This window comes from Myotis yumanensis, unplaced genomic scaffold (assembly GCF_028538775.1).
Source record: "Myotis yumanensis isolate MYYU_CA2020_CCGP unplaced genomic scaffold, mMyoYum1.0.hap1 SCAF_13, whole genome shotgun sequence".
NCBI classification, from domain to species: Eukaryota; Metazoa; Chordata; class Mammalia; order Chiroptera; family Vespertilionidae; genus Myotis; species Myotis yumanensis.
In genome coordinates this window covers 26998643-27014215 of record NW_027223764.1, presented here as the reverse complement: position 1 = coordinate 27014215, position 15573 = coordinate 26998643, and the positions used below count along the sequence as shown (strand labels likewise).

Below are 15573 nucleotides of genomic sequence, written 5' to 3'. Positions count from 1 at the left end.
ACAATTACCAGCAGTAGAGTGAGGTGTTTAAAAGCACTAGCTTTTAAATAGACCTGTGCTTGAATTCCAGTTTTGCTACTTCCTGGTGGGAGAACCTCACACAAGCTACTGAGCTCTCTAATTCTCAACTTTCTCACCCATGCAATGGGGAAGGAGTATAAACTCCATTGTGTGGTTGGAGAATGAAGGGAATTACCTACAAAGCTCAGTGAGCTACACAGAGTAGGGGATTAATAAATGGCATTTTTAAGAGAGATATGTGTGTGTGTGTATAGATAGATATAGACACACTCTAATAAAATGATGATGTAGACTGTCATGGTTTATAGAAGTGCTATAACAGATAATGGCAAAGACCAAGGTGAAGAGAAAGAATGTACCTTGAATTCTTCTGCTTCTGGGAAAATACATGTGTTGGTGGAACATCATTCCAACATCATTACCTTTGCCTCTCTGACTTCTTGTAGAATTTAGCTCAAGGGACATCTTCTTTTAGAAAGCTATTTATAACTACCTCCTTTGAAATCTGCTCTTTGTTCACATGGTATGTCATGCATACCTTTCTTATCACAAACTACACCATAACTTGATTATCTGTTTAGTGGTTGGCCTTGCTGATTAGATGGAAAACTCCTTGAAGGAAGAAACTGTCTCTGAGTCTTTAGAATCCAGCAATGTCTGGCACATAGTAGGACCTTAATACATGGGTGTTACATGAAATGATAAATATATATTATTACTTTCTAATGTGGGTATAGATGGCTTTTGTCAACTAAACTTTTTCCATTTGCTAGGTTTATGTCATAACACTGATCTCTACTCTAAGTAGACCAAGTAAACTTAACTTTTATGTAATAGTGATAGAAAAGAGCCTATTTCTCTTATGGTGTCCATGCTCATAGAATAACATTCATCACCCAGTTTTAAGTAGTAATATTGGGTGCAGGTGACTATATGTAACATTTGTTCAGGAAAGGCAACACAGACTCCTTTTTAAAGCTTTCTATAAAGTAGTGCTGTTCACAGTAATTAGTTCTTCTGAATAAGTGTGATGCTGACTACATGGCAGAGTAAGTCCCACGAGGACTTGAGTAAAATAATCTAATTAAACATATATGTGTTAAAACGTTTAATACCTCACATAATATGGGATTTTGTGAAAAGGGGAAATATCTCCTCATAAAACCTCAAAGAAACTATGATTGTACATCCTTAATTCAATGATCAGCATTTCTCAGCTGATGATCTCATACATATGTAGCTACCTCATAATAAGCTGAAATAACTAGTTAATTATGTGCTAGTGACAAAGAGGCGGGAGATTACTCAATGGTTTGCGTAGGACTGACACCTGTTAGAGTTCCTGCTGTTGATGGATTGGGTCATACCATGGTCCACTGATCCCAAAAGGCCTGTTTGGCTCTTCCTAGTTTACTGCAAACTTATAGCACATAGGCAAGACTGCTCATGGCCATAATTTCATGCCAGGAAATGTTGACTCATGGCATAAATGTGCTAAATTTGCCAAACACTGGAAAATGTGCAAGTTAGTTTAGGAATGAATGTCAAGAAGCTGAAAAATCTATAAGCTTCAAAAATACTCAAGTGAGAAGAGTTGCTTGTGTCCACAGGGATCCACCATTTTTATCTCACTTTGTTCTTATATTACTCAACAGTCCCTGTGGTATGAGTAAGTGTCATAGCTTCTGGCATTGAATCAGTCTTCTGAAACATCCCTGTCCAGAACTATCTGCATATGTAAAACAGAGAAAAGAGAAGAGAAGAGAAGAGCGAGAAACTAAAAAGAGAAGGGTATGAAAAAAGAAAAAAATGGGGCAGTATGAGGGCATGAAGAAAGTTAATCAATGAAAGAGAGCAAGGGACATAGAGCTAAGCTCCTGACTAAGAAAGGGCCATGGAAGCACCTTCACCTGTCACCTTTCCTCCTCATCCTCTTGTTCCCACTGCTTAGTGACACTTACTGAAAACTGGCTTTGTTCTAGTGTCTGTAGTAAATGTTTTCTTCCGTGTTCTCTCATTCATTTGAACCACTAACCCTCCAGGTAGGTTCAGTTGTTACCATTTATAGCTTAGGCCCCTGAGGATTAGAGTTGCCATCTAGCTTGCTCAAAGGCATATGGAGAGCCAAGGTTTGAACCAAAGTCTGTCTAACTCCAAAGTCCAAGATCATAATCACAGCACATTATTAAAAGTCCAGGAATTATAAACACAAATGTGGGAGAAAAGTCATAGGACTAGTGGCAGAATGACCAAAAAAACCATGATTTTATTGCAGAAACACTACTAAACAACATAACAAATGTACTTAAGCTCATAAACACATTGATTATTTTCTTTCAAATACTTATCCTAGAAGACCATATATTGAAATCCATAACGATGCACTGGCCAATGTCTCTTAGGGGTACCAGCTTTGAACTGCTTTTAGATTCAGCCTACGAGTCACATTAAAACAGATTAACAGAAACAGCTGTATTTCTTTAGTTGTATCTATAAAAGCATTTTTAAAAAATTGTCAAAGTTGACCACCCATTTTATTAAAAAGGTTTAAGTCCAAATGACTTTGATTGGTTCAGATTGCAACCATCCAATCCAACTGATAATATGCCAAAGAAGGCATGTCAGGCTCTGAAAGAGAAGCCCCATCTTTTTGAAATAAGGGTGCAGCTTTATGAAGGTGACTGACTACTTTGACAGGGACAATCCTTTAGTTTATAATTAGGGTATATTCCTATAATCAGTCACTGCTTTCTAGTTCTTACCTATCTACAAAAAGAAAGTTAGGAAGATACAGCAGAAGGTGAATAAGAAAGAAAATATGAAATTATGAATCACCACCTGACCTTCCAATGCTGAAATTAGACATAATTACCCACCAGAAATTAATCTCATAAGGGAATAATGTAAGTATATGGGTGTCTTAGGCTTTTCTCTGTATATTTCCTTCTTCCCTACCACACACAAATCTCTAAGGAAAATTCTGGGTGCATATTTCTTCCTTTCTCTTTTATTCTTCCTAATTCCTGGGTAGTTCTATGCCAACTGAGGTATTCAGGTGAGGAAGATCTGAGGAAGTAAAAACGGGAATTTGCTTTGAAAAAGGCAAAGTTTTACTTGTCTAAGGAGGAAATAAAAAGGATAGAGTCAAAAGTGGAGCATGTGAATGGGAGGCTGAAGAGAGAAAAGACAGAAAAAGAGATGAGCCACATGGCTGATTGTCAGAGTAAACTGTGTGGGGAATTAAATCGTAAGGGTGCAAATAAATTTGAGGGAGCTTCCAGAGGGGGATATACAGTGAATGAGAAAAGAGACTTAACACTTACTCCTGAGGATGAAGTATTCCTAATGTTCTTTAAAGTTCTATAAAACATACTAGTAGAAATTTGAATTACTTTACATTCCTTTTGTTTGGTGAATTGTGTTTCTTTGCAACACAAGACGGACATAATAAGCCCTTGATTTATTGAGGTGATAGTAATAAGACTTTCACAGCAGGTGTCATTGATGCTGTGTTTATGGGAGGACTTTAGGTTGCTTATAAAGCCTTATAATTATATGCAATGTTGTGTTTATATGTACTTGCATATTTTGAAATAATGACAATTTTCATGCTTATAGCTTTTATCAGATTCATAAAGAGTTCATGATCCTTCTTCTTAAAAAAAAATATGAAAAGACTACCATTGGGGAGAAAGTACAGGCTCAGGGCAAAAGACCAAATGAGGAAATGTAACTATAGAAGATAACTGAGTTCTAATTCTATCACAAAAGCTTAATATGCTAGTCCAAATCTATTTAGTTGGCCAAAGGTACCAATATATTCATTTGCTACCTCCCTCTCCTCTTTCTTATCTCCTTAAATTCCCCTCCTGTTCTCCTTAGTGTTTTTTTTAAACCTTTGTTTATTAGTTTCTCCTAAGCATATAGTTACCTCAGAATTTCCTTTTAAAAATATATTTTTATTGATTTCAGAGAGAAAGGGAGAGGGATAGAGAAATAGAAATACTAATGAGAGAGAATTGTTGATTGGCTGCCTCCTGCATGCCCCCTACTGGGGGGAGGGGATGGAACCTGCAACCCGGGCATGTGCCCTTGGTCGGAATCAAACCTGGGACCCTTCAGTCCACAGGCTGACGCTCTATCCACTGAGCAAAATCAGCTAGGGCTCTCCTTATTATTTAAAAATACATTTGGTAATAACAAAAAAAAATAATCCATTTGTGTGCAAATAAAGTGAAGAAAATGGCCACTGATGGGGAAAATTAAAATTTCAAGCAAATCAGACATATCTTATAGTTTGAGAGAGCATCATGATAGAACCTGAAACAGAGGAGAGCACAGCAAGTAGTAGTGGTGAGAATATTAAGATTATCAAACTGATGACATGTCCCCATCAAGGTACATGGAAAGGCGTCTTCAGTTATTACTCTTCCGCTGAAAGAATAAATATAGCATACTAGTTACAGAAACCCTTATTCAATGTTTCACAGCCCAGGTATCGAGCTATATTAACTGGATAAACATTTAAATTATGGAGGGCAAATAGCTGCAAAAGGGAGGAACCGAGAACCACGGAAGATCTGCCATCGCTTTGCTAAGTTTGTTTGCACCACCTACGCAAGTGTTTTCTTCAAACCCCAAATGGGAGGCACAGAGCAGCTCCCAAGTCTTTCCAACACGCCTTCTTTCCTCATCTGCCTTTTTCCTCCTTGATGAGCAGCACCCACAAGAATGCACCGTTATCTTACTCAAGACAAAAACATTTCATTTAGTCTTTTAGGAGAGGCCTTCAGCAACCCTCTAGGGTTCTATGAGCAGAGTACTAGCCATGTCTCAGGCATTCATTACATGCTTATTTAATAAATGAGTAAAGAATAAAAATCTTTCACCTTCCTGCTGCCAATGTGGTGTGTGATTTTAGAGGCAACCCTGGGAGAACAACATGGGAAAACAAGAAATTGCCTCCCCTGCCCCACTCAACACTCCCTTGTCTTTTTCAGACAGCACTCACTTCCTTTGAGTGCCTTGAGCCTTAAAGGACTGATGCTCTTCTCATAAAGGGTAATGGGGAAAGTAGCCTCGATTATGCAGGTGAGCCCAATGTGGGAAAGTAGCCTCGATCATCCAGGTGAGCCCAATGTAATCACAAGGGGCCTTAAAGAATGTGTGAGGCAGCAGAACAGGTCAGAGTGAAAAGGACTTTACCCACTTTGCTGGCTCTGAAGATGGCGGAACGGGCCTCCAGCCAAGGACTGTGGGCAGCTGCTAGAAAGTGTAAGAGGCAAGAACATGGATCCTCTCCTAGAAGCTGCACCAGAAGAAGCACAGCCCTGCCAACACCTTGATTTTAGTGAGACCCACCTTGAACTTCTGAACTCCAGAACTGTAAGATAATACATTTATGTTGTTTTAAGCTTTGGAATTTGTGGTGATAGGAAATGGGGTCTGTGACGAGGGAACACAGAGTCAGAGAAAAGAAGTGAAGGACTCGAGAGACAAATGGATGGATGGGTTTTGTCATTTCTAGCCAAGGGGCCTACGGGAATTTTGTTCATCCTCCCAGGCTTTGTTTTTCTCAGTGGTGTAGTGGTTAAAACTAGCAACCTCTCGGGCTACTTTGATATTCTAAGTGAGAACACATCTTAGAATTGCCCAGCTCCAGGTCTGCCACACTGTGGGTGCTCATCACTGCAACCTCCCTTTTTCTTCTTCTCCCAAGCAACCCAGCAGTGTAGGGATCACACAAAAAAAGAGAAAACAAAAATGAATGTAGATAAAAAGTTAAGTCTGAGGGGTGTAGAAACGAGGGGTATACCACCACTGCTTGAAGTATGGGACGGCAGTTCTGTGCTCTGTCTAGGATTTCATAAAATGAGGGTTTAAAGGTCAGAGAGAGAGAGAGAGAGAGGAAAAGAAGGGGTAGAGTGTGAAAAATAGGGGAAGATTTGGGTAGAGCAGGAGAGGGGGTGGAGAAAAAAGAGGGAACACAGGCTGGAAAAAATATGGGTGGAATTTCCCCTACAAGGGGACGGTACCATTAATTAGAAATAGGAAAAAGGTCGAAATCAGTTGTTTGTTCCTCTCTCTTTTTTTGTGTGTCTTTATTTCTACACCATCCTTCCCTTCAGTTTAAGCACTATATTAGACCATATCCATACACAAACATTGATGAATTATCAAAGGTAGATCATGTGTTCTGGATGGCAAGGGAGGAGGGGTGCACACATTTATGTTACAGTTCAAAGGCTTAGACGGACCTTTTAAAAGCATTGAAGAAATGTTCTCTTGGAGGTAATAATTGAAAACTAACTAGTTAAATGCTATTAAGTCTCTGAACCTGTCATTATTTCTTTTTCTAAGATGATGTAGAGATTCTATCTATCATCTATCTATCTATCTATCTATCTATCATCTATCTAGCTATCACCTATCTAGCTATCATCTCACAATGCAGGTAAGATCTCTGCTATCAGTGACAATGCTATGTTCTGTAGAATGCTGCTCAAGGTACTAGGGAAATATATGAATGGTGGAAAATGCAAACTTCTAAGGTTGAATGACAACTTATTCCCTTCCAGGCTTTGCAGCAATGTAGATTTAATGACTACAGAGCCGTAAATGTACTGGAATAATTTCAAGAGAGAACATCCAAATTGTAATAAAAAGCATTTCTAGGGTTTGGATGTACTTCGTGTTCAAAAAATTTTTTTATTACGTTTTGTGATATTGCACAACTTTGAATAGGCCATTTTGTGGTAAGGTCCAATCTATTTCTACAACATTTTAAATTTTAAGAAATGAGTAGACTTTAACCCATATTTTTGGCTTATTAATAAATTATTTAAAGGAAGCCACAGGAAGAAACTCATAAACCATTGTTTCTTTAAAGGATGTTTATAAATTGCAAAGTGACTTGCTGTGTACTATAGCTGTGTACTAGGTTCCCTGTATAATTTAACTTGAGAATGTGGGTAAACACATATTCCTGTAGCAATTTTAGGAAGTCATTTACAATCTCCCCTTTCCTTTCATTTTGGGAAACCCTTTAACATATACAAAATCTGCTGCGATATCTCACAACACCACTCTTTCTGAAGGCTTACAGCTGAGATGACCAATAGTGCTGATAAATCAGTTCATCTATGGGCTCAGAAATCTTAGAAAAAAAAATAGACAGCTCACTGTGTCTTTCCCCTTCCTGCCCTTTGCTCCACTGTCCCTAAATAACTTCGCAACAGAGTTTACAGATCAAAAGGCTTTTTCTAGGAATACTCGCAAACTTCTACTGAAATATGCAGCAACTTTCAGAAAAGTCAACATTTACTTAGTGTTACCGAGCTTTAAGTTTGAACTAGTCCTGAGATCAGCAGGTTTATCTAACCCTGAAAACCAGCCTAACTGGCTGATCTATGCAGGCATTCATCTTTCTCCCGCAAAGAGCTCTGCTGGCAGCAGTCAAAACCAAAGTGGGAACTTAATAAAAATGAAAACTGTGGTAGCAAAATACACTTAATGAGGTTAATTTGACGTATTGCAAAAATTTGGGAGGTTACAGTGGTTTCTATATAACCACAGTACTGATTTAGAAAAACCCCAGGGAAACAGCTGCATTTGGATATGTAACTTGCCTTGCTTGCATAGGAAAGCCAAGCTTTTCAGGGTATATGTCTGGAGATGCTAAAATTTGCACGTTAGATTGGGGAAAATTGTATGCATTTCTTATTGAGAAATAACAGGATCATAAAACCTGTAGACGTTTATGCTTACACATTAGGCAAAGGATCAGAAAAAGCCAAGTCAGTTTTGCTGAGCTGTTAAGAAAATTGTACTCATACTACTGGGTTCCATGATTACCTGTGAATGTCTCCATTTCTGGCATTTGGTAGCAACTGGCTGAGGCAAACCTGGCAAAATGTTTTCCAGCTGCTGGAAGATTAACTCTTGCACCTCCTCAATGCCGCGTTCCAAGTGTGTAACTCCAAAGGGGACAGTGGTCTGAATCACGAGGGAAGGCCCGATTTCTGATGACACTAGTGTAAGAGGAACATAAAGGTACATCTTAGGGTGGGTAACATGGAAGAGTCTCTCAGCCTTTCAATCTCTCAGATTTAAGAATTGATCACAATAGTCAGACAATAAATGGAGGGGCAACGCATTCTACTCTTTAGAGCATAAAACTAGGCTCTTTCTGAAATCCAAAATCAATTTTCTCTGAAGAAAAGAAAAAATTCATGATGTACTTTAGAAAATACATTTTAGGTCTTGCTAAAGAATGGGAAGGGAGGGCACCTAATATATACTTCTCTGGGTATAATTAAAATTATTGGTATGTTCATCTTTTCCCATCCACTAAATTATAAACTCTTTAGGGCAGGCACCATTTATTACCTATGTTCTCCTTAAATTCTAAGAACAAAGTAGATGTTCAAAAAATACTTATTCGTTTTTTGATAAATGGATTTCAAAGTGTTTTGTTGACATTATTTAAATGCTAGAGGAAAATATTGTTACCACTTTAAAAAAAATCAGGCTTTTCTCTAAAAACAGACTTGACCTTATAATATTCTCCTTTATCTTTTAAGTAGCATTAAAAATAAAAGTCTGCCTCATTTATAACATGGAGCTACTTTCCACTTCTATTTGCCATTGCATTTTTTTTTTGCTATATTTCACAATTACAAATAATGAGTGTCTGCTTCGTATCTTTCTCTCTTTAGAATATGGGAAAATCAAATAAAGTTCGAAGTTGAAAGCAAAGTGACCGAGGCATTTAGAAAATACAGGCTTGGAAGGAATGTTAGCAAGAGTCTGCCTGCTATTTTTATTTGTTTAAATCAAGCCCAGGAGAAGTTGATGGGAAACAATAATAGATCTGAAATGCATGAAATGATAATGTGTAGTTGGTGCTCCCCCCTGCTTAGAGAAGAGAATATTAAAGCTTTTAAGGTAATGACAGGAGTTGTCAAGCCTGATTCTGAAAATTCTTTCGTTTGGGATTGTTAAGACAACGATCTATGTAAGGTAGGTTTCTACACTTTTAAACAGAAAGAAAGTTGAGCAACATAAGTCACTTATTGTTATGTGCCCACTTAACCTCTTTACACTTTAGGGTTTTGTATTGTTTTATATAAAATCAGAATGTTAGGTGTATGGTGTGGATTAAATATATAAGGCGTGTGATGTGCTCAGCACCTTCTGGCACAGAGTAGGCGCTTCATAAATGTAAGCTATGGGAATAGAAACAATGAATCAGATACACACAAGGGGAAAGGTCCCATGGTGTTGCCCAAGTGGTAGGTGTCGAGTTATTTTTTTGTGAGAGTACGTCATTTTTCCATTGCTCTCTGCTCGGGGAATCCTGGGTTATCAATTTTACCCCCAAAGAGGGAAGAGCATCCCAAAATGCTGTAAGCATTTTAAAATAAAGTGAGTGCCTGCAAACATTTTTACATGTCTGGAGAAGACTGGGCTTCAGAATATGGGCAGTGAGTGCAAAGGTGAGGGGATTGTCCACTGTTTCCCTCACAGTAGCTGGACCGGCTTGAAAAGGAAATTAAGGGAGCATCTCTTTGAATGGTCAGGGTTTAACCTATCAGTGTAGGCTGTACAGGTACCACACAGAGGGAAGGACCAAGGAGTGCAACGTCTCACACTCTTTCACCCAATCCCACTACAGTGGAACCTATTGCATATTGCCACAGGGAGGTCTTTGTTATCAGTGATAAATTCAGGGAGGCCTATTCACAGCAAGGGAGTGTCAATGCCACCACTCTTCCACCAGGTACCACATCTTCCCAGAGACAGTGAAAGCTATCGGGTCAGCATTCTGCAGCAGGAGAGTTGGGGTTCTGAGGTGACTTTCTATGGCAGGTTTCAGAGGAAAATGAACGCTAGCTGCGTGCTGAAAATCAAGAGGCTACACTCACCGAGCCATTTGTTCTAGGGGGAGCTGGTAAAATTATGAAGGGGATGATGGTGCATTGTTGCAAGGGTTCTCTCATTTAAATTAGCCTTGCACTCCAAGGAGAGCAATAAAAAAGGAGATTTAAGACCCCAAATGAAACAGTCCTTGCATAGCAATGAGAGAACAACCTGGCTCCTTGTTTTTAGTGGAATCAGACACAGGTTTTTGAGAATTGAGATTAAAATTTGAAGAGCCACAATCTAAAACAGTACATTTTAAGGGAAACCTCCCCCCCCCACCCCCAAATTAAAGGGTATTTTTAGAAGCAAATGTTTAAAAATATAAACACCTAACCAGAGTTTAAATATGACCAAGGTTTGCAAATAGAGCATTATAAAAAGCCACAAATATGTTAATAGGATTCAGAGCGCAAATTCAGTATAATCATTACTCCTTGGTTACTGAGAAGGTAATGATGTTATCTTTTTCTTTTCTTTATTCAGTTTAACAAGCATTGCGCTTTGCTTTTGGCATTTTAAATGTAAAGTTCATAGTAAGTTGACAACTATTTCCGTATGCTGGGAGATCAATGGCTTTAGTCAGTAGAATTTTGGACCCTTGCATTCTTAATAGCTCCGTGGTCTTAGACAATTTAATCTCTCAGACTTTGCTTTCTTCCATGAATTAAAAGGGAGTATTACAATTTACCTTATAAGGCTGTCGTGAGGATTAAATGGGTTAGGACACATAAAAGCCTTTCTTCAAATATAAAGTGCTACATAAACGTGAGACATTTGTAGATAATAGTCTTTTATATCTATCTATGCTGTGGTTAGAGCAGTTTTAGAAAGGGATAACAGAGTTGATTCCTCTCAAAGTATTAAGATTGATTATTCTATCAACACGCCAGGAACTATTCCTGGGGTGTTGGCACAGAAGGTTTTTTTTTTTTCTTTTTCTTTTTCCCTGTGGTAAAATATACATAACATGAAATATGTCATTTTAACCTATTTTAAGCTTACAGTTCTCTGGTATTAAGTACATTCACATTGTTTTGCAACCATCACTACCATCCATACCTAGAACTTTATCTTCCCAAACTGATACTCTTTACCCATTAAACACTAACCCTTCACCCAGCCTTGGTCCACCACCATTCTATTTCTGTCTCTATGAATTTGACTATACTAGATCCCTCATATAAGTGGAATCATACAATAGTTGTCCTTTTGTGACTGGCTTATTTCACTTAACATGATATCTTCAAGGTTCATCCATTTTGTAGCATGTGCCAATTTCCTTTCTTTTTAAGACTGCTTGATATTCCATTGTATGTATATGCCACGTCTTGTTTATGCATTCATCCATAGAAGTAACTTCTGTTGCTTTGACCTTTTGGCTATTCTGGATAATGCTACTATGAACACGGATGTACAAATATCTGAGTCCCTGCTTTCACTTCTCTTAGGTATATACCCAGGAGTGGGATTGCTGAGTCATATGGTCACTCTATGCTGCCCTTCCGAGTCTCAGCTTTCTCTTGCTTCTTTGGCTCAGTCTCTATTTGATTTGATAATTAAAGTTGCTTAGTTAAAGATAAGATGAATATTATCATGTTGGGTTAAAAAAATAATATCTAACTCTATGCTGTTTACAATAAAATACATTTTTAAAACAAATCCTAACTCAATTATGTGAAGTCAGAGAATGTGATTTGAATGCTACTTTAAGATTTAACTGGCTTTATACATAGTCAGTTTTCAAAAGTATTATATGTGTGCTTGAATATAATTTTTTAGATGTTGAATTAACATTTTAAGTTCATTGAATCTTACTAATTGTGTGATTCTAAATCAACTAAAGTCTTAAGATTTTTGTGTGTGCTTGATTACTAAAAATTTTTGCTTTATATTGAAACTATATTACTAGTTTCCTGATATTTCTTGATACCTTTTAACAATATGTTATGAATATCTTTCATTTAGAAATGCCTTTCACCTTAAAGTTTATTTTTTGCTTTCTATGTGATCCACTTTTTTAAAATTTCTTTGTTTCTCTGTAAAATTTTGCCTTCTTTTTGATTAAACAACTTTTACTCCTTATTTCTTCCCCTTTATTAGTTTGGAAGTTATAGAGTTTATTTCTATGTTTAGGGATTACCCATAGACTTAATTATCCATATTAAAGTAAAAAATTACTATCTTTATCCTTCTGCATAACATAAGAACTTAAAATATTTTAACTCTGATTTTATATGCTTTTGTTGTTCAGGATTTACTTTTTTAGCTTTGTTTTAATACAGTCAGTATTTGTTTATATTTATCCACAGCTTCCTTTGTGGATTTCACATCTTCTCTCCAGGGGCATTTTCCTTTTCCCAAAGTATCTTCTTTTGAAGTTCTTTAGTGAAATTCTGTTCAAGGTCAACTCTCTCAGTTTTTGTTTTTCTAAAAATACCTTTATTTAATCCTTATTTGTGAAAGACAGTTATCCTTGGTATATAATAATAGATTGAAAATATTTTCTCTCAGCACTTTAAAGAACTTATTCCAATGTAGGTTAGCTTTTAGTGATGCTGTTAAGAAGTCAACTCTTAATTTGATTGCAGGTCCTTGGCAGGTAACTTTTCTTTTATATCTGGATATTTCCCTTGTTTTCTCTTTGCCTTTGGTGTTCTGCTATTTTACTTTGTTATCTTGAAGCTTGAGTTTCTTTTTGTTTACCTTCTTTGACTTCATTGGGTGTTCTGAATCTGAAGACTCTTTTTTGTCATTAATTTTGGAAATTGTTCAGTCATTAATTCTTCCCATTCTCTCTATTCTGTCTTCAGGGAGCTCTGATTAGATAAATGACAGATATTCTCATGCTATCGTCTTATATCTTGATCTCCTTTTAATATTTTCCGTTTCTGTCTCTCTATGCTAGATTCTATGTAATTTCTTCTGATTTGTCTTTCAGTTCAACACTCTCCCTACATCCATGTAAGTATTCTGATGTTTAATATGTCCTTTAAATTTCAAATTTAAATTATTTTTATTCTTCACTTACAAAGGTTCTACTTTTCAAATATGCATGATTAATTTTGATAGTTTCTTTATCTCTAATCACACTGTTAGTATTCTTTTATTTCTTTAAACATCGTCAGTATGTCATATTGTGTATTTGGTTGTTCCAAAATCTTTATGAGTGTGATTCTGCTTTCTGTTGTTTGGGTGGCTATTGCTCATGATGGTGTACTGCCTTTTGTGTGTTTTGTGATTTTTTCCCCCTATTTTGAGCCCATGTTTCTATTGTGAGCCTAAAGTTCCTAGGAACTTTATGGAGAAATACTTTGAGGCCTAAGTTTAAAGAGTGTTCCTTTGGAGATTTACTTTCCGGTCTGCCAGATGCCTTGGGGCAACACTGCCCATGACTACTTTAACTAGGTTTATAGAATATACTGGCAGAATAAATTCTGGCACCAAGTCTGCCTGAGGGCGAATATGTGGTTTGGCATCTCAGGGGAGACATTTTATTTCTTTTTTGTTTTTTCCACTCCAAAGACAGGCAAGCATGCCCATTTTCTTCCACTGATAGGATGTATCACATACAGAGCCATACAAGTGTACACGTCTGTGCTAGTAAACTTTCAAATCTGAAAGAAACGAAGTGATTTTTCTTGGAAAAGAAAGTTATCAAAAGTAATGCAACATAAAAGACATCAGTCTTAACCAAAATACATAAATGAAATAGAAAAAAAAAAAGTCTTCAGGATGTGGTTGCTTCAGTTATGATTTATTTAAAATTGTCAAGCAAATATGTTGATTGTAGATACACATCACATTTACCCATATCAACACACCAAACTACAGATAATTCTTCTCTTAAATAGTAGGCACATTTTTTCATGTTAACATGTGTAATTAAGAAACATATAATAATTCAATATGTATTTAAAAGGCATCTATTAGCATTTAATATAAATTCATGGGAAATAGAGATACAATATGAAAAAAAGTGGCCTCTAAGTGAGATAATCTTTAAGCTGATGATTTATATCATACTTTATAATTAAATAATATAGATTTTCACAGTAAAATCAATATAAACCAAGGATGCTTTGTAATATCAATGCTCTGGTCAGTGCATTAAGATAAAACATATAAATAAAGTTTATAATTACTAGGAAGAAGGGAGATCATATAATCGAAAACAATAGTGAACCAAAATAGAATCCATCAAATTAGTTTAATTTTTATATTAAATTAATTTTCCTATATACCAGCAATAACTGTGAGGAAAAAAATCGTAATTCTACAAAAAGTTTTTGGAATTAGAATAAATGATTCTAAAGAAAAAAATAAGGCAATGAGAATATTTAAAGCTTTTGAAAAGTCACTGTGGCAAGACTTGCTTTGCCATGTGTGTAAATGAATTATTAAAACAGCCTGGCCCTAACTGATTTGGCTCAGTGGATAGAGCGTCGGCCTGTGGACTGTAAGGTCCCAGGTTCGATTCTGGTCAAGGGCATGTACCTTGGTTGCGGGCACATCCCCAGTGGGAGGTATGCAGGAGGCAGTTGATCAATGTTTCTCTCTCATCGATGTTTCTGACTCTCTATCCCTCTCCCTTCCTCTCTGTAAAAAATCAATAAAATATACTTAAAAAAATAATAAAATAAAACAGCCTGGAATTGGTTGACAAGCATAGTCAATGAATCAGAATAGATACTTCTGGGGGAAAAAAATCCTGAAGTATATTGTTTTAGGAAAACAAATTTAAGGTGATGAAGGAAGATCCAATGTTTTATATTGTCCTAGAAAATTGGATATATAGAAAAATTTAACTTAGACTATTCCCTTCCCTCTTCTGACCAGATTTGTCACCATTTCTGATTTCTTCTGTAACCATATGAGAAGTGTACATTCTTAGGTCACACAAACTCAAACTCACTGGGACTGCCTTTTCAGATGTAAATACTACCGAGATCTTTTCCACCTGATAAAGTTCATTTTTGGCAGTATCTACAAGGGACAGAAGTCGGGTCATCAAGTTGGTCAGAAGTTGGGTCTTTCAAAAGACAGAAGTCTAAGGCCAGCTCTAGGTTTCATCCCCGACAAGGAAGTAGAGGACTAAAGAAAACCGAGTGGCTAACACTATAGCTGCAGGGCAAGAGCATCAAGGAATGGGTGAAAATGCTTCTTTAATTACTGATTCATTCAAATGAGCACACGGGTATCTAGTGCAGTGCTTGATACCTTAAGAAACTCCATTGAGATGTACATCTTAATTGGGGGGAGGGGGGGGGTGGGGGCGTTGACACATAGGCAAAACCATTAGAGAACCATTATCTGCTAAATGGCCTGGCACCGACAGTGTGTGCAAATGGATTTTAGCAAGCAAATTCATGTGAAGAGAGGAACTGGACAGGACTTGAGAGCCACAGTTTGGGGGTGCTAATGGTCAGCTCTCCTTTTGCCTTCTCCCTGGCAGTAGAAATTAGTCGTAAGTTTCCCTTTCCCGCTCCATGTGGAACTGGCTCAACTATCCTTGCCCTCTAGCCATGAAAGCTCTTATTACAATTTAGCTCTTTCATATGGCTCCAGGGCCCACCAGCAAATGCAACTGAGAGTAAGCCAATCACATCAGTTTCTCCAACAACAAAAAAT

General features: G+C 37.0%; 1 protein-coding gene across 1 annotated transcript in view; it reads right to left on the bottom strand.

Annotated features, from left to right (window-relative positions):
• The window catches only part of RNLS (renalase, FAD dependent amine oxidase), a 221223-nt gene that overhangs the window by 14682 nt on the left and 190968 nt on the right, over positions 1 to 15573 (bottom strand). Inside the window, exon 6 of the mRNA XM_070431897.1 lies at positions 7876 to 8051. Within this exon, the coding sequence (XP_070287998.1) occupies positions 7876 to 8051 (176 nt within the window). The remainder of the gene's footprint in view (positions 1 to 7875; positions 8052 to 15573) is intronic.